This window comes from Anoplopoma fimbria, chromosome 18 (genome assembly GCF_027596085.1).
Source record: "Anoplopoma fimbria isolate UVic2021 breed Golden Eagle Sablefish chromosome 18, Afim_UVic_2022, whole genome shotgun sequence".
NCBI lineage: Eukaryota > Metazoa > Chordata > Actinopteri > Perciformes > Anoplopomatidae > Anoplopoma > Anoplopoma fimbria.
In genome coordinates this window covers 6,047,647-6,075,099 of record NC_072466.1, presented here as the reverse complement: position 1 = coordinate 6,075,099, position 27,453 = coordinate 6,047,647, and the positions used below count along the sequence as shown (strand labels likewise).

Sequence of the window (27,453 nt, the reverse complement as noted above, 5' to 3'; positions counted from 1 at the left end):
TCGTCTTACGGTGTTTTGGGGTGTAGGATCCTTGTGGTTTAGTGGCAGAGGGTTTGGAGCCCTACTGAGGGGAGTTGGCCTATTATAAACCTGCACAAACATTTTAAACCCTGCTCATCTTGACACATTTGACAGTTGTGAAGTAAGACTAAGGAATAGTTCAACAAAGTCTAGTGCATAACCCCTTGTAAAACTGCAAATTTTAGTTTTCTAACCAATTTTTTGGGTTCGGATTAAAATAATAAGATATAATGGTTTAATTAGCGAGCCTTGGAGGTGCTGGAAGGCCAATTTTCTTTCCTACAGAGCCAGGCTAGCTGTTTCCTCTTGTTTCCAGTATCTATGCTAAGCTAAGATAACCAACGGCTTAGCTAAATGTCTGAAAAGGACTTAATTAACACAGGTAGCTACATCGGGCTCTAGTGGACACTATAGTTACTAGTTATGAAGCCCACAGATAAGCAATATGGGGTGTATTTATTTCACCAACAATGTTGTGGATAGTCAAATGATTCACTCTGGCTCTTGTGTTGGGAATAGCTCTCTCTGTGAGCCCTGCAGCAGCTGCACTGTCTATATATACACACCCCTGAGTAAGCTAGCTGTCTCCCTCCATTTCCAGTCTGAAGCTAAGCTAAAATAAGCTATCCAGCTGCAGGCGGTAGCTTCATATTTACATTACAAACAAGTTTGAAGTTTCAGGTCTTTATTTTATATATATTCACAACATTTACAGTGGAGCATTCGCTGGCGATGAGATTCTTGTTCCTAGTCTCCCTCCAACAATGCTACTACTAAATGTGTAAAAGAAAAACACAAAGTAAAAATGAGAATCCAAGAGATAAAAAAAAAAAAGACCTTAAAATACAATTCAAAACATATAAAATAGATTAAAATAAAATATGAAATTGAATGGTAGACCGGTTTACAGTAGTGTTAAAATGGATAAACTGTCATATAGACAGGATAAACTAAATATACATATAAACTGTGATGTGTGCAGGTATAAACAGGAAGTAAAGGTAGTATAAAGGTAAAGTGACCCAGATGATGACATGATCCTATGTTGTATTGTATCTATGTATTGTTATTCTTGTGTATTGTAGTTTTTGGCTGACAGATGCGGAAGGAAGACAGCGTCATGTCATTGTTATAAATGTGTCGGTTAATCCGCTCAACCATACCGGTCCATACAGGCAGGTGTAACCTGATGTCAGTTTGGATTTGAATTTGCCAAAATCCCTCCCTGCCTCACTGGTGTCATCAGAGGCCACGTCATTCTACTTCTACTGAACACACGATTACAGTGTTGTGTTGAGTGTAAACTTCCTGTGGGACTTGCATTTACATATTAACCTGCAAAACCATTTTCTCCATCTAGGATTTTACTCTGTATGTCAATTTCACCAAAAAAAATTCTTAGGTTAGTGGAGCATTTAGTTTTTTGTTTTTTTGCGGCAGGTAATGTTAGGCTTCATATCTATTTACTTTTTGGACTCTAACTGCAGAACCTTATTGTCCTTTACTCTAACTTTTAAAATGTACTTGATCACCTGGACAAATAAATGCATAAGCCGGCTAATGCAGCCACTGAAAGAGAAAGCAAACCACAGGGATATTAAATACTAAAAGAAAAAAGTACGAAACAAAAGTCTATAAAAAATGTTCATAGATTTTCCACAATTCGCAGTGGCATTTACAGGTGTGCAAATTTACAGAAAACAGAATCTACTCATGTTCGACAGGCTTCTCCACACTAAACTAGACTGTGTTCACATAAACCACATCTTAGGTGCAGATAAGACTGAGCTGCAGGTTGAGGGATAAGCCTGGTCTGCTGGGTGGCATTGCAGAACCGGTCTTCTGGGCACAAAGGAACACTGAAACTCTCTGAAACCCTTTATGGTAACATGATCCACATTAAAGGTGCATTGTGGATGCTACAGGTCATTGCAGAAAAAGTAAACGATAGGAAACCAAACGTGCAGTTTCTACTCTTCTTTAAGATGGTAGTTTAGTCTCAGGGTCGTTGGGCTGCAGGCTTGCCAAATACTCCCTTCCTTTCAAATAATGCAACTCCAGTCTTGTTTCCTCAATTTAAAGCTGGGTCTATTTCTAGCAATGTTTGTGTTTGTCTTAAATGGGTACTTTGAGTAAATGGCACAATAACTGTGGAATATTCATCTCAGTTCACTATACCAGAGGAGGGAACTTGAGTCACATGACTTGCACTAAGTCAGACTGGAGTCACAGATTTAATTTAGTAGATTTGACTCGATAAAATAAAAATAGAAAGACTCGCAACTCCACTTGGACTTTAGCCTTTTTACTTAAAAAATACTTGATAAAGTATGTTATCTAAAAAGTGTACCACGAATCAATTCACTTCCTGAATCAACAAATGTTAATGCTAATCATTCCCAGCAGGACTTAATTCCCCAGATCTACTTTATTTGAACCGATCCAACAGCATCCAAGCCAAAGTTTCAGGAGAGAACCGTGGGCGGCATTTTATTTATTATTTTTATTTACATTTTCATTTGCGTGCGTAAACTATGTGGTGGTCAACAAAAACTACAAACGGAGATGCAAAATCATTGCATTTGGTGAAGAGCGCTTTATTACTTGTTAAGGACTAGGACTAAAGTGCAAAGACTTGCAAAACAATGACTTGGTCCCACCTCTGGTCTTTACCCTATTAAACTACTTTGTTTGACAAGGACTTTGAGTTATATATTGTTATATATCACTATATGTTTAAAGACTTTGAAATTTTTGTAATCCATCAACACTTTGGACTTTTGTAGCCAGCGTGATTTATAGTTCTCTTTCTTCAAGTGACAACTTGCTCTTATTTGCTCGGGGAGCAGTTTCCCTCAAGGACAGGAAAGTCCGGTGCTGCCTTCCTTCTGTCCTCTGACAGGTGACAATGTCAAACCTCAGCGTGGAGGCTGCCAAATATATATTTGCCCAAAGATTTTTATCACCTCAACCAGCCTGCAACTCAGTGAAACCTTTAACGACACTGTTGATACAACCCCGGTGAGCCTATTGGACATTTGGCAAGCTGACAGCCAAGCTTCCTCCTTTCAAGATTTTGAATTAGTCAGTTTAAATGCAAACGATTAAGACAAAAAAACCCTACCAGAATGAAAACACTGACTCTTCTCAGGCCACGCCCTCGCAGCGTCACCCGGTAGAAGTGAGGTAAGTGAGACTGACTTCTAGTCAGACCAGCTGGCAGAGGATAAGAGAGCGAGAAGCCTGCTCTACAGGTCTGTCAGGAGAGCTGCCTGCAAACACACATCCGTTTTCTCTGTTTGTCTCCAGAGAAAAGAGCCCAGCCATTGTTATGAGCCTGTGGTTTTGTGTGTTAGTATGAAGGCAGGTCTAAACTGCCATATTCAAATTATCTGGTCGTATTTGTGCTTTAATCATTCTGGAAATAAGTGATTTGATTATCCCTCTATTGTGTGTGTTTGTCTCCTCATAATATTGCTCTATTCCCACTCCTAAATCAGTTGTATACCATTGCTGTGTGACGACAGATCCTCGGTTTCTTGACTTTCAGTGGTGCCTCAGTGTCTGTGACCAGTGATTGAGTCACCAATAATGTGGTTTGCATAAAACTTAAAAGGCAATGACTTCATAAAAGGGCCGTTAATAAACAAATGCAAATTTTACAACGGTTCATGCTGGAGAAGCAGACCACAAAACAAACACCACCAACTTATATCATTTTGTGCTATAATGCTTTTTCTAAACCCTTTATGTCTTAATTGTGAATCACCCAAACACTGAAAACCCTTAGACGCCTGCTAATGTAATGACAGGGACGTTTCCATCACATTTGATGATAGATAGGCATGCACAGATATATGTGTCAAGGCTAAGTGCAGTACGGCCGCTCTGTAATCAGCTCTTGCTGAGATGTGAATTTTGAAGATGCTATGTCACTTGTTCAGAAATACCCACACGGTTTCCACATACCGATGGCACGCGATCCACACGCGAAATGACATCACATGTGAAGACGACGGCCGGGACTGGTGAGCGAGGATTAGAGTATAATCACCATGAAGCTGGGAAATAGGATAATCGTACTGTAATCTGTGTTCTTTGGAAAATCTGAATGTGTTTAACTTTGTGAACATGCTAAAATGTGCTCCTTTGTTGATAAATGCAACATGAAAATGATCCACCAGAACAAATGTCTTCTTTTACTCAGCATTACCTCATTTGCAGCTCATGGAAAAACTTTTAGACATACGAGGTGTGGTAGAAAGAATTTGGACGTGAAGAAATGTATGTATGGGGCTTTGTCACAGGTTTGGTATTTTACAAGGCCTTTACCTTGGCATGCTTTATGTTGTAAGTCTCTGGTTCCAAATGTAACAGAAAGGATGGACCTTGTAGATTTTCACCGACTCCCATGATAAATAGTCTGCACCAAGGCTTACACAAAAATGTTTGTGGTTCTGTGTGACGTGGGCAAAACTGAGAGATTGCAATGTTAATTTAAGTTTTTGGTATATCTATTTCCATGTATAAGTGCTGTATCAGGATGTGACCTGAAGGTTAAACATTAAAACTACTTTATATCATGTGATTAGAGTTGTTATCTTAGATTTACTTGCTGTTAACAGTGAAGGCCACATTCTCTGGACAATATCTTCATCCTGCAGGCCCGCCCACAGAAATGGATGCATGCTTTTTCTGTCCCACAAAACATATAAATAATGACTGAGAGAGACTTATTATACTTTTTTTTTGCAAAATAGAGAGACTCGTACCATTTCCATTAAGAAACAGGCTTTATTTCAATATAATGTTTATTTTTGTGATCAAAATCATTGCCATTCCCCTCCATTGGCGCCACCAAACTCTGGCCTTTTCACCCCTTTATGAGCGGCCCTGCATGTGGATCATCTCTTTATCTTGAGTCTTAGAGAGCCGAGTTTCTGTTACGTCATGGCTACTGATCTCTTTTTCGGGTTTGGCTACAGATTAAGATGCAGCTGGATAAACTGAATCTTTTTTTGTTTGTTGAGAAATTCAAGGTCCTGCTCTGGTTAGTTAAACCATTAATAATGGAAATCTGAATCATCTTAAATCCCTCCCAAGATTTTTCTTTAATGGTACGCACCTCCTTACAACATATAACAGTCAAAATTGATATTCGGACTTCTGTCACAAAAGCCAATACAGATTTTCTTTAATCCATAACCAACGTGGATCTCACACTGTATAGTAAGGTCATATCTTTATCTTGTTTCTTAGGAAGACAAGTTTCCGTTACATCAAGATTATATGAGACATTCAAACAGTCCAAAAAGACTAATGTATCTAAAGGGAATGGAAACACTGCATCTGAACAGCTTTGCTATCAAAATCTGTGGACTTCTCAACACTTAATGAGCATAGTGTTAAAAGGTAAAGGGTCCAGTTCAGGAGTATTTCTGCTGTCTGCGTTCTGGTTTTAACCCACAGCTGAAGCTCCATCTTGTTTTGCTCAGATAAACAGTGTAGTCAACAGGCCTTCCTTTACGTCACAGGTGTGTTTACATGGAATAAATGAACACTGTTTTCCTAATGTTGCAACACTGACACCCTGCTCTGTAGAGCTGTGACTATATTTACTTGTGTTTTTCTGCTAATCTTTTAGCATGTTTTTGGGAGAAACAGAGCTTCGGTACAAAAACATAAAAATACGTCCGATTCCATCCTCACATGTCCACCTCATCGGATTTAGTATCGTAGTAGTAGTAACAGTAATATTAACTATGTAGATGATGAACAGCTGGAAAAAGTGAGGATTTCTGGGATTCAGAACATTTTGTACGACTAGCCAACAACGGTATTTACATTTACTCAAGAACTGTACTTCAGTACGGCTTTGAGATCCTTGTATATTACTTTCACTATTACATTACCATTGTATGCTACCTTATAGTCCTACTCCACCACATTTCATAGTGAAATATTGTACTTTATACTCCACTACATTTGACAGATATTTTTGTATTAACTATATTAAAATTATTTATTACACAAAACACATTTAAAGTAATTCTAGTCTGGAATTAAGTCCTTAAAGTTTTATTTTTTTATCAAAAGTGAAATGTATCTGCTAGTGTAGCAGGAATATTTCACAATGTTTTCATTTAAAATGAACACATTTTAATAATTCTTTAAAATTCTTTTTTTCCTGCCTTATTCTTTCATGTTTCAGGTTGAAATACGCTTACTGTAAAATTCTATGTAAAATTTTTCTAATCCGGCAAAGACTTTAAAAAGCAGTTAAAAGCTGCTCCATCTCAACCAACAACAACAACAATACTGCTCACACATTAATGCATCATTTTTAATAGAAATAACAATATGAAAGGGGCTATTCTGCATAATAGAGAAGAGAGAGAGTATTTTTACTTTTGTTACTTTAAGTACATTTACATGGGTAAGATTTTAAATGCAGGGTTTTTGATGTCACATTATGATATTTCTACTAATTAAATAAATAGATATTTTGAGATATTCGCTTAATTGCAAGAGTTGGACAAGAAGATCTAATGGACGATGGAGAGTGGTATTGATCTTGTATTTCCCAAAATGTTGAACTATATCCCATTTGATTTCATGATTATATTAGTTCATTAGTCATTGAGCAGTCATGTGTGATTCAACACTGAACACACTGATTCAACCATGTGAAACCTGTGGTTTTTTTCTCTCTTCCTGATTAAGGTGACCCCAGACGTCAACTCACTCCTTCATGTTTGAGACACAGACAAGCTGAGTAAGCCGATTAACTGTACTGTGAGTAACCGGACAGCAACCAGTCAATCTCTACTGAACATGTCCAGACACACCTCGTCGCTTTCTCAGAAAGTTGACTGACACACACACAATATCTATTGTCATGAGTACATTACAACACGTCATGTGTTAGAAAACCATCCATCCTGCTTGTCCAGGGTTATATATATATATATATATATATATATATATATATATATATATAATATATATATATAATATATCACTTAACGGTGTGTGTGTGTGTGTATATTTGTACCTGCATGTATGCGTGTGTGTGCCAACACGCATGTGGGAGATGATACGTGCTGCAATGAGCATTGTATCAACTTACATCATGTCTTCACTTGCTTCACTGCCACCATGTGTGTTGTGTGGATGTCACAACAGCCCCTGCCTCCCTCCTTTCCTTACCCCCCTCAACGCCACTGTGAGAACACCTCACCCCCTTGATTCCCAGACGTGAACACACCCAATGCACAAGACTTGCAGCCAATCAAATCACACACATCCCAAATGCAAATGACTCTCAGTATTCACCTGTGAACGTGGTTAACTGTCACTTTTCGTAGTTATATCATGTTTATCTGTCCATCTCTTCCCCGGATTGGTTTCAGATTAAGATGCTGCTCGATAAACTGCACAAACTGCTTGAGGCTCCATCTTTACTTTATAATTTACTTTACCTTTGCTATTACAATATATACCTCTTTGGGATAATAGAGAAGCAAATACTCACATAGAACATCCTCAGTGTTACCTAAATATATTTGAATACATACTATATTATTCTGGATAACCCTGCCAAAGCAGTTGTGCTTTAAACAAAATGTTTTTTTAAGCAATTTTAAATATATATCTGTTCTGGTTGGTTAAAACATGAATTTAGGCAATCTGAATCGATCAAAATCACTTCAAAGACCACATTACTCTTGCAAAAAGGGTATGCACCTCCAAGGGTCTTTAATCTACAACCAATGTGTATCTCACACTGATAATGATGCCGAGTTGGTTCACTCATCACAACAGATAATCGACTCTTTTAACTCAAATCAGAAGGAAAGTGTTAAGAGCTCTCTGTTCTGGAAGGATAATGCCGTCGTTTACTGGAGATCATCAGGAGAATGGGTTGACAGATGTGTGCTGCTTTGGGAACAGTGCGTTGATAAGATTGCGATGCTTTCAGTGAGTGAACCATCAGTCGGACGTTCGTCAGATTACGTCTGTTTTCCATCAAAGCTTGCACTGACAATAGACCGGACTTGATGATTTCAGAATAAACAACAGCATTGAGTCTTGCTGTACTTACAACTAATGAGCAAGTTACAATATAATCTAATTAAGTATTTTTAAAGTACTCTTTTTTGTGTCTTATGTTGAGACAATAATATTTGTTTGTCATAATAAGAACATAATTTAGGGCTTTTATTTGTTACATTAAAATCTCATTCTGGAGGTTAATTAGTAGCTATTGCTGCAACTGCATGATTCACCAGTCTTACAATAATCTATTGATAATTTGTCATTTTGTAACACTTCTACATAAGTTAAAGAAGCAGTGCACACATTAATTTATGCCAACTTTAACTTTGTGCATTAATTTAGTACTGTTATAAGCCTCATGGCTAACTAATATGCTAATATTAGTACTTTAATATTAACACTGCAGGTTTGTGCTGCATAGTATTTTGTCTGTGTATTGCATATGTCTGTTGTTTCCTTTTGCTTATATTGGGGCCTCTGTCAAGTTGTTCATATGTGTATTTTCTTTTTCATGTGCATGCACTGCCAATCCATTTGGAATAATACACTTATTCAACTATGTTGTCACAATATGATTGTGATTGTGTTGAATGCACATGAAAGCAGCAGAGATTACACACCACTCCTCTGCTTTTACACCACAAAACACAAACATGTCCTGGTTTTCTTTAGGTTGTCGGTGACATAATGAGGTTGTTTGAAGTGCGAATCACCTCATTGTTCCCAGACTGCGAAATGCACCCTTCAGTTGTTTCATCCAAAGCTGCATGTACTTCAGCCGTGCACGACTTTGATCATGTGTAGTCATTGATGGTCACTATGAAGTCATTATCTCCCTTGATGACTGCAGATAAGCATAAAGGAAAACACTGACAACATAGAGTAGAAAGATGTGTATCTGATAAATGCCTTGAATGGCCCAGATGTGTTTCAATGTCATTGAAGTGTCCTGTAAAATGAGCAAAGGCTTGTGAGTATCCACTGTTGACTTTGTTTGCAAGTGTTGGAGTCTGCTTATCAACCTCCCTGTGTATTACTCAACTGCATGAATGACAACGCAGCAGATTCGCTGAGGCGTTTTTAAATCTGTTGACTGTGTGACAGAAATAATCGTTGCTGCCTCCAGGCAGTCACAGTTCAGTAAGAGGGACGACTCTCATTGGCTTTGCTCGACATCGAAACTGGCAGTTTATGTTTTACAGAAATAATGGGAGGTTGTTGTTTTTTTTGCACAGTTAATGTGACTGACAGTTACCTTTTCATATGCAAATTTACCATATACATAACTTACATGAGAAATAAGGAAAAAGAAAATAGTATGCAATAAACATTATATTGCCATGTGTTTTTCAGTACTGAATATTTTCTAATTAATCATTGGCAAAATTAGCTAAATTTTTTATGTATATGTTTTTTTAATTTCTGCCTTCGATCCTATATTTGAATCTTAATCTTTGCCACCAAATCAAAAAGTCACAAACACAGACTCAGGCCATAAAGAGGAAAAACAACAATAACCTAAATAAATATCACAACAAAGAGTATTTTTGTCTGTGTGAAAAAGACGCTGTGAGCTGTTCCAAGTCTTCCCCTAAGCATGACTGAAGTTCAAACTGCCAATATGGATGGCCGAGGAGCAGCCGTAGTGAGCCAATTGTCTTTGTCCTGGGCCAGGCAGACCTGTCGGTGCACCTGCTGATTCCCAGGCCTCCTTGCCAATCTGCGACTACAGTGAAACCCAGCAAGAGTGAAACTGGCCCCGAGCCAGAAGAAGAGTTGGTTGACTACTCCTGACACAATCGCTAAGAGCAGGGGATCCTGGGAGAAGGACCAGCCCTGTGTGGAGATGAGAAAAATAGATGACTAACCCTGAGATGAGAACGAGAGGAGGAGGAACAGTTCCCTGAGCTCCTGGGAACCAAAAACCTGTCCAACATGGCCTTCACGATTGCTCAATGACTACACTATTGTTGCACACCCTGCATGTGTAATTGTCTGTGTTTGCATCATGTGTGAGTGTATAATCACATGCATTTAAGATTGTTTTTTTTCTGCATTAGAGTAAAGAAACTTGCAAAGTTGCATCTTAAAACTTGAAAAAGTTGAAACTTGCATCTGTGTTTTGCATTTGAATGAAAGAGAGGGAAAAAGTTTGAGTGGAAAGGAGTCATAAATAAGACATGACGTTTGAGTGTGTTTCCAAAGGAGTCTCCTGGCCTGCTTTGACCCAGGGCTGCTACCTCTCAAGATCTTAATAACCATCGTGCTCCTGACCTTCACCTGCCCTCACACAAAGCTGAACAGCAGACACAAACGGTTTAAACCTTTTGATCAGAGATCACGTTTAACTGTGTTTCCCTGAATCCTTTTGAGCCCTCAAAACAACTGAGAACACACAGATGCCTACTCTTACTCACAGGGTTATTGCTATTAACTCCGAATTTGGTCTTAATTGCTTTCAGTCATGGTAACATTACACTCACTATGTAAATCACTCAGATTTTGGAACATAAAAAAGAAACATGCATGATACGATGAGGCATGTTTTAGCAAGATTTAACTACACCACTTTATTGGAAGGTCAAATGGAAAATGAGCTCACATGAAATGTTGGTAATAATCCATCCTTGCTAATAAAAAACAGTGTGCATGCAACTTCGGTAGGTAAAGTCAATCAAGGTTGAACCTGCACACTGTGATGAATTTTTTGGTGATCATTTTATCGTTTGCTTATTTTCTCCCTCAAATAAGTTTGGCTATCCTGGGATTTGTTCTTTGACCTGGTGAATACAACAATACTATTACTGATAGGAAAAATGGAACAAAAAATTTGACCCAAGCTGTAATAAACCGGTGTTGTGCTGAAGTCTGTCGCGCTTGAATAATGCCTCTCTTCCCTGCAAATAGTGTGTAGCGATGTCCTCCGTGCTTGGGGGTTGAGGCATTTGTTAGAAGTTATGGCTAAGCATCGTAGAAGAGGACTTGTTTGGGTCAATGCTGTGGTTACCCGACGGTTAGGGGAGACTAAACCGACGGGGCCACACAGGAAATTATTCCTTAAAGATATAGCTGTAAGTGTGGCCAGTCTGTGGAGATATGAAGAAACGTCAGCATTCATTCGGACTCAGAAAAAGATCCTGAGGGAATTATCTGGCTATTTAGCTGCTAAATGTTCAGTCATGTTCACCAGCTGGCAGCTAGCTTTGCCTGCTGTTTGGTGGTGGGTTGTTGGAGCCTTTTTCCACTAAAACGACAATCTGTTGCATCTTAAAACTAAGAAAAATGCTGATAAAAGCAGTTAGAGCAATCTGTAACATTAAAGTTGTGGGCCATAAAAACACTAAAACAAAACGTTTACTTTAAAGATGCTCTAGAGCTCCACAGAACTAAGAAGAACTGTGGAGGGTAATTCTTTTTTCATATTATACATAGTCATTTTATTAACATAAACATATTCATTACAGCAGCTATTTATCCTCATATACTTCTCATATCCTGCTCGCATGTCCCTGAGGGTCAAAGTTCACCATTGGTCCAATTGCTTCAGAAGTCAAACCGCTGGCTTTTCTCCGTGACCTCTCCATAGGAGGTCATAAGCCCGAGACGAAGGATGTCCTGCTATAACCCATTGATTACAGCCGTTCAAACAGAACCTGACACGTGGCTGTGAGATGGACAACACGCTGACTAATGGAAAACACATTTCATGATGTATTGGAATAAGTGTGTGTTTTTTTGTTTCGCTCATCTGTGACTCATCTGCCCTGTTCCAAACAATGCACTGCAGATCTATCAGCTCCGCATGTGTTTTGTCTTCTTACGTCTCTCTTCACTCTGTCATGTTCACTTTAGTTTTCTGTACAAAGAATCCTCTGCTCATGTCTTGTTTTAAAACAGCCAGTTTTCTTGCAGTTGTCATGGTCACACCTATCAGACAAATGTCAATGATATTGTCAATGAAGTTCCATAGACAATGTGCCCACTCCATTGTTGAGATAAACCAGCATACTGATACTGTTTCTTTTCAATCAGTGAATTTGACTCAATCAAACTCTCCCACGTCTTTAGCTCTTTTGGAAATCCGACACAGCCGTCAGTCACAGCATGGCACTGCCAAACCCCATCAGCAGTCATGTGGATTGCATTAGAAACGGTCGAGCCGAGGCACAGCTGGAGGCCAGGGGGTTACTTATCATATCCTTGCACCGAGAGATGGGTCAGGAAAAGCACCCTAAATGCTGATGAGGATTATTCGGACTCCCTGCAGAGAGCAGTTCTCCATGCTTTTAAGTGCTTTTTGTGACTCTTCCCTGGATGTAAAGTAGCCGCTGCCATCAGACTTGATAAGTGATCTGTTGTAAATCTCACGGTCGTAACATCGGAGCCAAGCAGTTCTAAAAATACACGTAACACAGATGCTATAATTTGCACTTCTTTTATTTGCATCACATCACTCCCCTGCATAGAAAAAAGACATGCGGGTCAGAGAAGGAGATGGTAAATCCAGATTTGTGAAAGTGATACAAAATGTAACAAAACATATGTGGAGTACATTAATGCATTAAAAATCCATGTCTTATCTAATATTTCATATACATAGACATGACAGAATGACCTGTTTTAACAAACAGAATAGCATATACAATAAGCTGACTTCCACAAGAAGTATAGTAAAGCCTATCCCTGGCTTATATACAAACGGGTATATCCACCAGATATCTTTACACTGGAGTGCAAAATCTTACTTTCTTACATATATCACAGACACAAGGCTTTAAAAAAAAGTGTATTACCTTTCACTTACATTAAAGCAGAGGCTGTTTAGTGTCCTCTAAGTCTGTACACACTGGGCTATTGAGGAGATAAGGAGTGTATTGAGCTTGAAAACAAAGAGGGGCGAATTAAAAAAGCCAGGCTGACGGCGGTGGTGAGAGAATCCGCAGGGTGGAAGTCAAGACTCCTACAGTGCTTGATTTTACAGATGCAGATTGGTTGACAAAGAAAACAAAGGTTGGATCCTTTCACCACCAGACAAAAGGTTGTTTTTTTTCCTGTGCCAATCTGAGAATTAAAACAGGGGAAACACATTTGTCCCGACAAATCATCCCGCCATGTTTCTTGTTCACAGACAGGTAAATAAGTTGATAAAATCCTTATTAAAACATATATGCTAGAGGTGATAAGATTGTCACGTGATTAACTGGAAAGAACACCCCAGCCCAAACCAGCCAGGGGAGCTTTTGACACACAGGTAAGAATGTAGCACCTCGCACTGCAATCTGAACTTGCATACAAATAGGCCGGTGGAGCCAGACAGCGAGAATACAACAAAGTAGCTAACGCCCATCTGCTCAAACCCCCGGACACTTTCTGTCTCTCCCTCTCTCTCTCTCTCTCTCTCTCTCGCTCTCTCACACATTTAATGCTGCAGCTGGCTGCAAAGCACAGCATGCAAATCCACCACATTTACATGACGGCCTTTGCGTTCTCTCTGTGGCTGTATGTTGATATGTTCCTTTTAAAGTCTGACTTCACTGCCCACCAGTGATACGTACACATGAAAGCATACACAAACTTTGATTTTAACATGAAATATATGTTTTTTTTTCCACCCATTTACCTGGAGCAATCTACATTTATATATAATGTAAACAACAATGCTGTCGTGTGTCTGTCTGCTGGAGAGTGAAACCAGACCCAGAATCCTCTCTGCTGTCTCCACAGATGTTACTTCCCAATGCAACCCGTGCTCATGTTGTTTACCCTTGCACCATTTGGCATCCCAGAGTAAAATAAGCCAAAACTCTTAACAGGGAAGGATGCTAAACTGCCACAAATCATAACTGTGACAGCAAGCGAAAGTTAATGAGATAAATAAATATAAGTTTTGTTCACAACCCACGGGGTTGGCAGTCTTGTTCATGAGTTCAGATGAAGCAGAAGAACTTCTTCCAGCTGCACCTGGAGAAAGCTTTGGTGCGTCTGTCAGAAAACCTCCTCTTCTTGGACTTGCGGGTTTTGCTCTTAATGGCGGCAAAGATGGCCGCATCGAACGCCTCTTTAAGGTTCTTTTGCGTGAGTGACGAACACTCCACGTAGTCCGAAGCCCTGATCTTCTCGGCCATGCTCCGAGCCCGGGAGCTCAGGATGGGCTTGACTTTGGATTGGTCCAGGTTGATGAGGACGTTCACGTCCAACAAGAGGTCCGACTGAGTCCCAACGAGAACGATGGGCGAGGACGGGTTGTGAGCCCGGATCACTGGGACCCACTTCTTGGTGATGTTGTGAAACGAGGTGGGGTTGACCATGCTGAAGCACAGGAGGAAGACGTCCGTGTGGGCATAGGACAGGGCCCTGAATTCATCAAACTCCTCCTGAAATGAAGACAGGAAGCACAGGTTAGTATCAGTGAAACTACTTGCAGACATGATGATGGAGCAATGAGGGAGAGTCTGACTCACTAATGTTAATAACTTCATGATGAAGTGATGTTACTGAGTCATGTAGTGGATGAAGCAATTAAGCTCATTCATAATTCAGCTCTCATGACATTACAAAAAATAAATAGGAATATTAGCCTATATTAACAGTTTTGGGACTATATTTTGTGTCACTTCACTTGAAACAATGAACTCAACATCAGCAACAGATGACAAGTTGGTACTACAAGAAAAAAGTCAATATGTTTTTTTTTTCAACAACAAACAAACAAACAAACAAACAAACAAACAAACAGTCTTACCTGTCCAGCAGTGTCCAGAAGCTGAACTTTAACCGGAGCTCCTTCAACTTGTACCTGACCTGTTAAAAAAAAAACAATAACATGGATTAGTCATCATCAAGTTATTTCATTTTATTTCAGACATTTCAATGAAAGAAAACATTTAAAACATAAAAAAAAACACATTCAAATGTAATAATGTGCACAAGTTTTAAGTTAAACCCTTCATATAAACCCTGATCCAAAGCACACACACTAGGATTCATGCAAATTAATGCCAGTCTTACTCTTAATCAAACTAATGACTCCTTACTATTATATTGTCAAAATAATAATGACATAATAAATAATAATCATTTAAAAAAAAGACTAGGATTCATGCAAATTAATGCCAGTCTTACTCTTAATCAAACTAATGACTCCTTACTATTATATTGTCAAAATAATAATGACATAATAAATACTAATAATTAAAAGAAAAGACTAGGATTCATGCAAATTAATGCCAGTCTTACTCTTAATCAAACTAATGACTCCTTACTATTATATTGTCAAAATAATAATGACATAATAAATAATAATAATTTTAAAAAAAGACTAGGATTCATGCAAATTAATGCCAGTCTTACTCTTAATCAAACTAATGACTCCTTACTATTATATTGTCAAAATAATAATGACATAATAAATAATAATAATTTAAAAAAAAGACTAGGATTCATGCAAATTAATGCCAGTCTTACTCTTAATCAAACTAATGACTCCTTACTATTATATTGTCAAAATAATAATGACATAATAAATAATAATAAAAAAATATATGATCACTCACCAGAGAAGACATCAAAGCCGGTCTGTTGGTATTCCGTCGGGTATCCGTTGGAGGTGTAGCTGACAATCATGCTGGTCTTCCCGACGGCTCCGTCTCCCACCAGCATGCAGCTGATGACGCCGGGCTCCAGCTCGTCCTCCTGGGTCAGCCCGCAAGAGGAAGGGACTCGGGATTCGTGGGAGAAGTAATCCATGTGAGGTGGCATGACGAGCCGAGCATTCAAAGACTGTGGGACCTGCAGACTCTCTGTTCTCCTCACTGATCACTGGTCTGTCACAAGCACTGCAAGAGGCTGTCTGTCCTGTTCTGAAGGAGGGAGACATGTGTGGGGAGGGTTAAGGGGAACTTTGTGCACAGACAGGTTGTGATTTGCATAAACACTCCCACCTGAGGAACAAGATAGATGGATAGATAAAGACTCATTATACCATGAGGAGGGAAAGACATGTGATTTGTGTTTATGTAAAAAGTTCACAATCAGAACATTTAACAAAATGGTCCATGACACAAAAATAGGAAATTGAGCAGACATTGGTGTTCACTTTTAAATGTAATAGGTTTTAATATCTTTGTTATACAGTACCAGTCAAAAGTTTGGTAACACCTTCTCATTCAAATACTTTGAAGAATCTAAAATAAAAAAAACATATTCTGTGTTTGTTGAGCATTTGTTTTGTTTACTACATAATTCCATATGTGTTCCTTCATAGTTTGGATGTCTTCAATATTAATCTACAATGTAGAAAAAAAGAAAAAGAAAGAGAAAGAGAAAGCATTGAATGAGAAGGTGTGTCCAAACTTTTCACTGGTACTGTATCTTTTGTATTATTAAAAGCTGATGATTTAAAATAATTGATACAATTTAATAATATTAAAGTGTACTATAATTATTATAATACTTTGATTTATTTCATTTTAATTATAACAAAGTTGATTTATTATATTTTTCCTATGCTCCTTCCTTCCTGCTGCTGTCAGGTTGCACAACCAGCTCTGCTCCCAGTAGACCACATGACACTAAAAACCTCTGCAATACAAATACACTGTGCAATACAATAGTTATAATAGTTTCTGTCTGTATATATAATATTTCAGTTATTGTGGATTCTTTACTGTTTTTATTGCTTATTTATAATACTTGTTTTTTCTTTTCTTTGATCTTGTTTTTCTTTTACTATGTCTCTTGTTTGCACTATAACCTCTGCTGCTGTAATCCTGTAAATTTCCCCACTGCGAGACTAATAAAGGATTATTTTACTTATTGCAGTATTGCAATACAATACAGTTATAATAGTTTTTCTGTCTGTACATATAATATTTCAGTTATTGTGGATTCTTTACTGTTTTTATTGCTTATTTATAATACTTATTTTTAATCTTGTTTTTCTTCTACTATGTCTCATGTTTGCACTATAACCTCTGCTGCTGTAATCCTAATAAAGGATTATTTTATTTTATCTTATCTTATTAGACTGTAGTCACTCACTCTAAACTTTTGGACCAGCTGCGCCCCCGAGCGGCATGGAGAGGAACTACACCCACTGTGATCACATGATCCCGAGTCACCTGACTGTCCGTGTCCACCCTGTGTTGTGTAGTCGGAAGCTACGTTAGCTGTTCTAGTAGCACGAATGATTGAAAGATACTATACCCTTCATGTTCATAATTAATTTACAGATATTGAAATAAAGGTAAATTGAACAATGGCTTCAATTCTTGAAGAGTACGAGGACTCTCAAAACACCAGAAGTGCGCAGCAGCAGAGCCGCCTGTCCACTGCCAACATCGGGATAACACATACAGGTATTATTATATTATTATATTCCTTTATTGATATTGAAATTCGAGTGTTGCAGCAGCTCAACTACACAGACAGACAATAAATACACATACTATACAACTACACAGACAATAAATACACATACTATACAACTACACAGACAATAAATACACATACTATACAACTACACAGACAATAAATACACATACTATACAACTACACAGACAATAAATACACATACTATACAACTACACAGACAATAAATACACATACTATACAACTACACAGACAATAAATACACATACTATACAAGACACAGACAATAAATACACATACTATACAACTACACAGATACATACTATACAACTACACAGACAATAAATACACATACTATACAACTACACAGACACAGACAATAAATACACATACTATACAACTACACAGACAATAAATACACATACTATACAACTACACAGACAATAAATACACATACTATACAACTACACAGACACAGAAATACACATACTATACAACTACACAGACAATAAATACACATACTATACAACTACACAGACAATAAATACACATACTATACAACTACACAGACACAGACAATAAATACTATACAGCTACACAGACAATAAATATACAACTACACAGACAATAAATACACATACTATACAACAAAATAAAGATAGAACAGGAATAGAAATGTACATGTATATCCACATGGGGGGGGGGGTAGGTAGGTCGCCCTCCTCTGTGCATGAGCCCCGTCTGATAAACACACATGCAAAGGATGCTATAACGTTATTAATACCCCTTTCTAGGCTTTGTGAATGTGAGACTGGAGGAAGAGAAGCCAATATTCAACAAGCAGAGGATTGATTTTACACCACCAGAGAGGATCAACCATCTCGCAGTCTGCAACAATCAGCTATGCATGAGTCTGGGGAAGGACACCCTGCTGAGGCAAATACCACAGTCATGATGGCTTCAGACACTGTTGATGATCTCTGGTGTTTTGTATTTGGCTGCTCATCAATGTGTTAATACAACTGATACAAGATACTGATGTTTCATGTTCTGGTCTGTGCAGGATTGACTTGGCTAAACCTGATCAGCCTAATCAGATTGAATTAGGAAGGAAAGATGAAAGTAAAGTGTACAGACTGTTCCTGGATCCCACCGGTGAGAAACAAAAAACCCCATTATGCATATTCAGATTCTCCGTTGAAAACATTGCACATAGGCCATATTCATCACTTTACATATTGGTTATTTTGATCACACTTCCTGTGAGTCTGCTCTCTATCTATGTTGTTATGTGTAGATTTGCGTAGTGCTTTAAAAAAAAGTATATTGATTGCCGCTTCTCATTTTACATGTCACACATTTTTAATTATTCTGTCTTCTAGTGCATTGTATCAAGTACAGTACCAGTCAAAAGTTTGGACACACCTTCTCATTCAACTACTTTGAAGAATGTAAAATATAAAACATATTCTGGTTTGTTGAGCATTTGTTTGTTTACCACATAATTCCATATGTGTTCCTTCATAGTTTGGATGTCTTCAATATTAATCTACAATGTAGAAAAAAATAAATAAAGAAAAACCATTGAATTAGAAGGTGTGTCCAAACTTTTGACTGGTACTGTACATACTGTACTCATAAGGTACAGAAACACAGGAATATCTCATACCTAACTCATGCTTACTATGGCTTAGCTTTCCTAAATGCAAAAGACAACATTTTTTTATGATTAGATAAAAACATCTTTGACTGCAGCAACATCTTAATCCCTCAAATTAAAGGCTACTAGAATATGTATAACATTACTGTGGCAGTATCATAGTTATGACTTATTAACAGCAGTGGTATCCTCCTCCATATTTTTTCCCAACTGCAGGCTCCCATCTGCTGATCTGCCTGAGCACCAGTGAGTGTCTGTACCTCAACAGGAACACGCAGAAGGTGCGCAGTCTGTCCCGATGGAGAGGCCACCTCATCGAGAGCGTGGGCTGGAACAAGGTGCTGGGCAGTGAGACCAACACGGGACCCATACTGGTCGGCACCAGTCAGGGCATCATCTTTGAGGCGGAGATCTCCGCAACTGAGGGCAGCCTGTTCAACACCAATCCGGATCAATACTTCAGACAGGTCAGAGCATGTTGGGTCATCTGTTATGTGTATATAGCATGTGTTATCCAGTTTTAATACACAGTTGGTGATGTTTAAGAAAATAGTTTCAACTGCTTTAACTAGAACAATCTGTGAAAGTGCAATACTTTGTCATAAGAATGTACTTGTTGGGTAGTTTTAGGTTTATTTGTTCTCCTTTAATCACACAGTAGAACAGTAGAAAATACTGACCGACATATTTTCTCTTATTTCTTCCTCTTGGCATGCAACAATATCACCTTCTCTTCCTGATACAGGTCCACTCCCTGGAGGAGGATGGCAAGCCTGCACCAGTCTGCTGCCTGGAGGTGGAGCGGGCCCTGGAGAACAAGTACTTCATCATCGCCACCACCCGCAAACGCCTGTTCCAGTTCGTGGGTAAGGTGGCCGAGGGGTCGGAGCAGCAGGGCTTCAGCTCCATCTTCAGCCAGAACCAGGACCTGCTGCCCAGCTTCCAGGAGTTCCCAGCCAACATGGGCTACAGCGAGATCACCTTCTACACCTCCAAGCTCCGGACCTCCCCTAAGGCGTTCGCCTGGATGATGGGTAATGGGGTCCTCTATGGTCAGCTGGACTACGTCAGGCCTGACTCCCTGCTGAGTGATGTGCAGGTAAATGTCTTTGTGTGTGAGAATGTTTTTTTCTTTCAATAGAACTTAAACTAATGCATCTCTCAATAATGTTTATTTCTACCCTACCACATTCAACATTGTTTATCTTTAAGTTTCACATACTTATCCTCCATTTTTTTCTCCCTCGCAATGAAACAGGTATGGGAGTACACCCCCGACATAGACCTCAGTCTCAACAAGCCCATCTCCATTGTGCTGACACAGTTCCACTTCCTTCTGCTGCTCCATGACCGAGTCAAAGCCATCTGCACTCTGAACGGACAGGTGGTATATGAGGATGTGTTCCCAGATAAATTTGGCGCCCTCAAGAAGATGATCAAGGACCCCGTTGGTGGGTTGGTGTGGATCTACACTGAGCGGGCGGTTTTCCGGTACCACATCCAACGCGAGTCCAGGGACGTCTGGCAGATGTACATGAGCATGACTAAGTTTGACCTGGCCAAAGAGTACTGCCGAGACCGCCCCGAGTGCATGGACATGGTGCTGGCCAAGGAGGCCGAGCACTGCTTCCAGAACAAGCGATACCTCGAGAGCGCCAAGTGCTACGCCCTGACCCAGAACTACTTTGAAGAGATAGCGCTCAAGTTCATCGAAGTCAAACAAGAGGAAGCCCTGAAGGAGTTCCTGCTGAAGAAGCTGAATATTTTGAAACCGAGCGAGAGAACGCAGATCACCTTGCTGGTCACCTGGCTGGCCGAGCTCTACCTGAACCGGCTCGGCCAGCTGGAGAGCGACGGCAACAGCGTCATCTTCCAGGAGACCCGCGAGGAGTTTCGCCAATTCCTCGGCACCTCCAAGCACAAGGAGTGCCTGTACAACAACCGCAGCACAATCTACGACCTGCTGGCCAGCCACGGCAACGTGGACGACATGGTTTACTTCTCAGTCGTCATGCAGGACTACGAGAGAGTGATATCCCACTACTGCCAACACGACGACTACACTGCCGCTCTGGATGTGCTCTCCAAGCACTGTGATCAAAAGCTCTTTTACAAGTTCTCCCCAGTCCTCATGCAGCATATTCCCAAAAAAGTGGTGGACGCGTGGATTCAGATGGGCAAGCGGCTGGACCCAAAGAAACTCATTCCAGCTCTGATGAACTACAGCCAGATGGGCAGCACCCAGCAGATCAGTGAAACCATCCGCTACATGGAGTTCTGTGTGTACGAGCTCACAGTGACAGAGGAGGCCATCCATAACTACCTGCTGTCCCTCTATGCCAAGTATAAGCCCGACTCTCTGCTGTGGTATCTGGAGCAGGCAGGCATACACTCCTCAGAGATCCACTATGACTTGAAGTACGCCCTCAGGCTGTGCGCAGAAAAGGGCTACCTCCGGGCCTGTGTCCTGGTTTATAGGATTATGGAACTGTATGAGGAGGCAGTGGATCTAGCTTTACAAGTAAGTGTTCCATGTGAATCAGTATTAATCAGGTGCAAAACATATCCAAATCATCCAGCCCCACTGTGGAAGATTTTGCCCCCAAAAAAATGCTGTAATCTCAAATCTTTGACAGGATTTGACAAATGCCACTAACTTACAATGCCTTTACCGTCCATAGGTAGATGTAGACTTGGCCAAGTCCTGTGCAGACCTGCCTGAAGATGACGAGGAGCTGAGGAAAAAGCTTTGGCTGAAGATCGCCCGGCATGTGGTGCAGGAGGAGAAAGATGTGAAGAAAGCCATGAACTGTCTGTCCAGCTGCAACCTGCTCAAGATCGAAGACATCCTGCCCTTCTTCCCAGACTTTGTCACCATCGACCATTTTAAGGTCTGTTTATAGTATTTCCTTTCCTGTTTTTAGTATTAATAATAATTACACACGATCAAATGAATAATACATTAACACTCATTGTTTTCTTTCTTCATTTTATCGACTGTGGAGGTAACTTTGGGTTATTAACATACAAACATAGTATATTTCTTCTAATTAATGTACTTTTACTGGTTTTTCAGGAGGCCATCTGCAGCTCCCTGGAGGAGTACAACCAGCACATCGAGGAGCTGAAACAGGAAATGGAGGAGGCCACGGAGAGTGCCAAACGCATCAGAGAAGACATCCAGGAAATGAGGAACAAATATGGCGTAGTGGATTCCCAAGAAAAGTGTGCCGCTTGTGAATTTCCGTTGCTCAACAGGCCGTTCTACCTGTTCCTATGTGGACACATGTTCCACTATGACTGCCTGTTCCAGGTAACTCTCAGGAACACATAATACAGTGGGGCAAAAAAGTATTTAGTCAGCCACCAATTGTGCAAGTTCTCCCACTTAAAAAGATGAGAGACGCCTGTAATTTTCATCAGAATCCAGGAAATCACATTGTAGGATTTTTAATGAATTAATTGGTAAATTCCTCGGTAAAATAAGTATTTGGTCACCTACAAACAAGCAAGATTTCTGGCTTTTGTTTTAATAATAATAATTTGCAAATATATTCTTTAAAAATCAGACAATGTGATTTTCAGGATTTTTTTTCTCATTTTGTCTCTCATAGTTTAGGTATACCTATGATGAAAATTACAGGCCTCTCTCATCTTTTTAAGTGGGAGAACTTGCACAATTGGTGGCTGACTAAATACTTTTTTGCCCCACTGTATGTCGTCTTAGATCACTCACTATCTTATTAAAAAAGTATCATGTTTGAAACTTAGATAAAGTGATACAATTTAAAGATACCGATACAACATTTGTGTGGTAATAATTCCTATGTGTGCCTTCTTTTCATTATTATTCTACCTTCCAGGAAGTAACCCCTCACCTGACGGCATTTAAGCAGAATCGTCTGGAGGAGCTGCAGAAAAAGCTGGCCGCAACCACGCAATCCTCCAAGTCTCGCCACCGCGCGGCGACCAAGGACGAAGGCGACACCTCCAGCCTGGGGAAGGGCAATGCAGGCACAAGTCGTGAGCAGATCAAATCAGACATGGATGACATCATTGCGTCCGAATGCGTGTACTGCGGCGACCTGATGATCAAGTCCATCGACAAGCCTTTCATTGATCCGCAGAAATTTGAGGAGGAGAAGTCCAGCTGGCTATGAATGAGGCCTCCTCTCAATGTGAAAAGACACAACAGCCCACCACCATCTTATATGTCAATGAAACTTCAGCATCCGTAGGACCCGTTCAGAGGAAACAGACATTCACCTGATTGCCTGTCAGTAGTGCCTACTGTTTTAAAACTATCAGCTTCTGTTGTTCTCGACCCAAATACACTTCTTTTTGTTTGCAGTATTTGAAGCTGATTTAAAGACCTTTGCACTTTGTATGGGAGTGTTTAGTGAAAGGTGGACATTGTGGGAAATTAAACAAGGTGATACATGGATGTAAAATATTGCCAGGGATGTACAGTGCTTACAATGTGCTGAGCCTCTGATTATGACAGAAGAAAATGCTAGAATCAGATATTACTGCACTATTCATCTGTTAATTACATTAGGTTATGCACATGTTTTGTCTATTGGAAACATATCCTGCACTTGGACACTATCTGTGCTTCCTTAGCTCAATTCAACTGCTCAAATCTTCAGCTCTGTGTTAATCTTACAGTTAATGTGGGATGGATCATCAAACTTTTATTTCACACATTCCCTGTTTTGCAATTAAATTGTGGATAATTAAATGCTTGTAGCACGGATGCACTGGTTATTCTGGCTGTTTAAATGTAATAAATATTTAACAAATAATGTTTACTGTCTGGACTCTGAGAAATCAATACCCTTTATCAAAGTTCCTCAGGAGGGCTTCTACATCTCCCTGTAGGAGTCCAAAATAACAGCTCATCAGTGAGCTGAACCAGGACATGAACAACACCATACTTAGGCAGTGTGACTAACTGATGGTTTGGTGCAAGCTGTGTTTAGGAAGACGTGAGTTTAGGCTACTGTGACAGAAAGCATTGTTTGGATCCCTGCCAACACCATGAACAATTTGTGTCTATCACATAATCATTACTATTATAAGTGACAAAACATGTTTATTAATAATATGTAAAAAATACAGTACCAGTCAAAAGTTTGGACACACCTTCTCATTCAACTACTTTGAAGAATGTAAAATATAAAACATATTCTGGTTTGTTGAGCATTTGTTTGTTTACCACATAATTCCATATGTGTTCCTTCATAGTTTGGATGTCTTCAATATTAATCTACAATGTAGAAAAAAATAAATAAAGAAAATAAAGAAAAACCATTGAATGAGAAGGTGTGTCCAAACTTTTGACTGGTACTGTACATACTGTACTCATAAGGTACAGAAACACAGGAATATCTCATACCTAACTCATGCTTACTATGGCTTAGCTTTCCTAAATGCAAAAGACAGCATTTTTTATGATTAGATAAAAACATCTTTGACAATGTAGAAAAAAATAAAAATAAAAATAAAGAAAAACAATTGAATGAGAAACTTTTGACTGGTACTGTAATAATAATAATATAATAATAAAATTAAAGTAAATATTTTTTTCAGTATAGGCATAATTATAGTGCACTTTAATATTATTAAATTATTATAAATCATCAGCTTTTAATAATACAAAAAAGATATTAAAAACCTATTATATTAAAATTGTCCAGTTTTACTCTGAATTGAATGAGAAGGTGTGTTTTTTATGATTAGATAAAAACATCTTTGACAATGTAGATCTTTGACAATGTAGAAAAAAATAAAAAATAAAAATAAAGAAAAACAATTGAATGAGAAACTTTTGACTGGTACTGTAATAATAATAATAATAATAATAATAATAATAATAATAATAATAATAAATTAAAGTAAATATTTTTTTCAGTATAAGCATAATTATAGTGCACTGTAATATTATTAAATTATTATAAATTATTATAAATCATCAGCTTTTAATAATACAAAAGATATTAAAACCTATTATATTAAAATTGTCCAGTTTTACTCTGAATTGAATGAGACAATGTAGATCTTTGACAATGTAGAAAAAAATAAAAATAAAAATAAAGAAAAACAATTGAATGAGAAACTTTTGACTGGTACTGTAATAATAATAATAATAATAATAATAATAATAATAATAATAATAATAAATTAAAGTAAATATTTTTTTCAGTATAAGCATAATTATAGTGCACTTTAATAATATAAAATTATTATAAATTATTATAAATCATCAGCTTTTAATAATACAAAAGATATTAAAACCTATTATATTAAAATTGTCCAGTTTTACTCTGAATTGAATGAGACAATGTAGATCTTTGACAATGTAGAAAAAAATAAAAATAAAAATAAAGAAAAACAATTGAATGAGAAACTTTTGACTGGTACTGTAATAATAATAATAATAATAATAATAATAATAATAATAATAATATTAAAGTAAATATTTTTTTCAGTATAAGCATAATTATAGTGCACTTTGATATTATTAAATTATTATAAATCATATTTTAATAATACAAAAGATATTAAAACCTATTATATTAAAATTGTCCAGTTTTACTCTGAATTGAATGAGAAGGTGTGTCCAAACTTTTGATATTACAACTGTAATAAGGTACAGAAACACAGGAATATCTCATTAACTCATGCTTACTATTAGCTTTCCTAAATGCAAAAGACAATGATTAGATAAAAACATCTTTGACAATGTAGAAAAAAATAAAAATAAAAATAAAGAAAAACAATTGAATGAGAAACTTTTGACTGGTACTGTAATAATAATAATAATAATAATAATAATAATAATAATAATAATAATATAATAATAATAAAATTAAAGTAAATATTTTTTTCAGTACAAGCATAATTATAGTGCACTTTAATATTATTTAAATTATTATAAATCATCAGATTTTAATAATACAAAAGATATTAAAAACCTATTATATTAAAATTTTCCAGTTTTACTCTGAATTGAATGAGAAGGTGTGTTTTTTATGATTAGATAAAAACATCTTTGACAATGTAGATCTTTGACAATGTAGAAAAAAATAAAAAAAAAATAAAGAATAAAAACAATTGAATGAGAAACTTTTGACTGGTACTGTAATAATAATAATAATAATAATAATAATAATAATAATAATAATAATAATAATAAATTAAATATTTTTTTCAGTACAAGCATAATTATAGTGCACTTTAATATTATCAAATTATTATAAATTATTATAAATCATCAGCTTTTAATAATACAAAAGATATTAAAACATATTATATTAAAATTGTCCAGTTTTACTCTGAATTGAATGAGACAATGTAGATATTTGACAATGTATAAAAAAAAAAAAAAAAAATAAAGAAAAACAATTGAATGAGAAACTTTTGACTGGTACTATAATAATAATAATAATAATAATAATAATAATAATAAAATAATAATATTAAAGTAAATATTTTTTTCAGTAAAAGCATAATTATAGTGCACTTTAATATTATTAAATTATTATAAATTATTATAAATCATCAGCTTTTAATAATACAAAAGATATTAAAAACCTATTATATAATATAATAATAAATAATTGTAAATATTTTTTTCAGTATAAGCATAATTATAGTGCACTTTAATATTATTAAATTATTATAAATTATTATAAATCATCAGCTTTTAATAATATAAAAGATATTAAAAACCTATTATATTAAAATTGTCCAGTTTTACTCTGAATTGAATGAGACAATGTAGATATTTGACAATGTAGAAAAAAATAAAAATAAAAATAAAAATAAAAAAACAATTGAATGAGAAACTTTTGACTGGTACTGTTGTAATAATAATAATAATAATAATAATAATAATAATAATAATAATAATAATAATAATAAAATAATAATATTAAAGTAAATATTTTTTTCAGTATAAGCATAATTAATATTATTAAATTATTATAAATCATCAGCTTTTAATAATACAAAAGATATTAAAACTGTCCAGTTTTACTCTGGGCATCCCAGCGGCCCTCGCCATACCTAAAACGGAGTTCCCGTCTGATGACGTCAGACGTAGCTCGGGAATCTTCGCAGTGATCAGACCCGACTAATCGAGATCGGAATTTAATCGATTCATTGGCATTTGTTGCTCATACAGGGCCATAAATCACACACACGGTGGATGAACGCTTATAGGACACACATGAGAGATGCAACAGTGGTTTATTGTCACAAACATGTCCTCTGAGACACCGGCAAGCGAGCGTCCCTGTCTCTGGGCTCGATTATAACGCCTGCTCCTTGCTGTACCCTCG

The 27,453-nt window shown here is 37.4% G+C and overlaps 2 protein-coding genes across 2 annotated transcripts; one reads left to right on the top strand and one right to left on the bottom strand.

The window, feature by feature from the left end:
* Positions 1 to 14,006: 14,006 nt before the first annotated feature.
* On the bottom strand, positions 14,007 to 15,837 carry rhov (ras homolog family member V). The gene is made up of 3 exons (XM_054618367.1): positions 15,633 to 15,837; positions 14,822 to 14,880; positions 14,007 to 14,453 (listed from the first exon to the last, which is right to left on the bottom strand). The coding sequence occupies exons 1-3, from the start codon at positions 15,835 to 15,837 to the stop codon at positions 14,007 to 14,009; spliced, it is 711 nt and encodes a 236-aa protein (XP_054474342.1).
* Positions 15,838 to 17,215: 1,378 nt separating this feature from the next.
* On the top strand, positions 17,216 to 23,907 carry vps18 (VPS18 core subunit of CORVET and HOPS complexes). Its single transcript, XM_054618441.1, has 9 exons — positions 17,216 to 17,435; positions 18,243 to 18,384; positions 18,512 to 18,603; positions 19,325 to 19,575; positions 19,854 to 20,207; positions 20,367 to 21,629; positions 21,790 to 21,999; positions 22,185 to 22,421; positions 22,972 to 23,907. The coding sequence occupies exons 1-9, from the start codon at positions 17,336 to 17,338 to the stop codon at positions 23,266 to 23,268; spliced, it is 2,946 nt and encodes a 981-aa protein (XP_054474416.1). The 5' UTR covers positions 17,216 to 17,335; the 3' UTR covers positions 23,269 to 23,907.
* Positions 23,908 to 27,453: the final 3,546 nt, after the last annotated feature.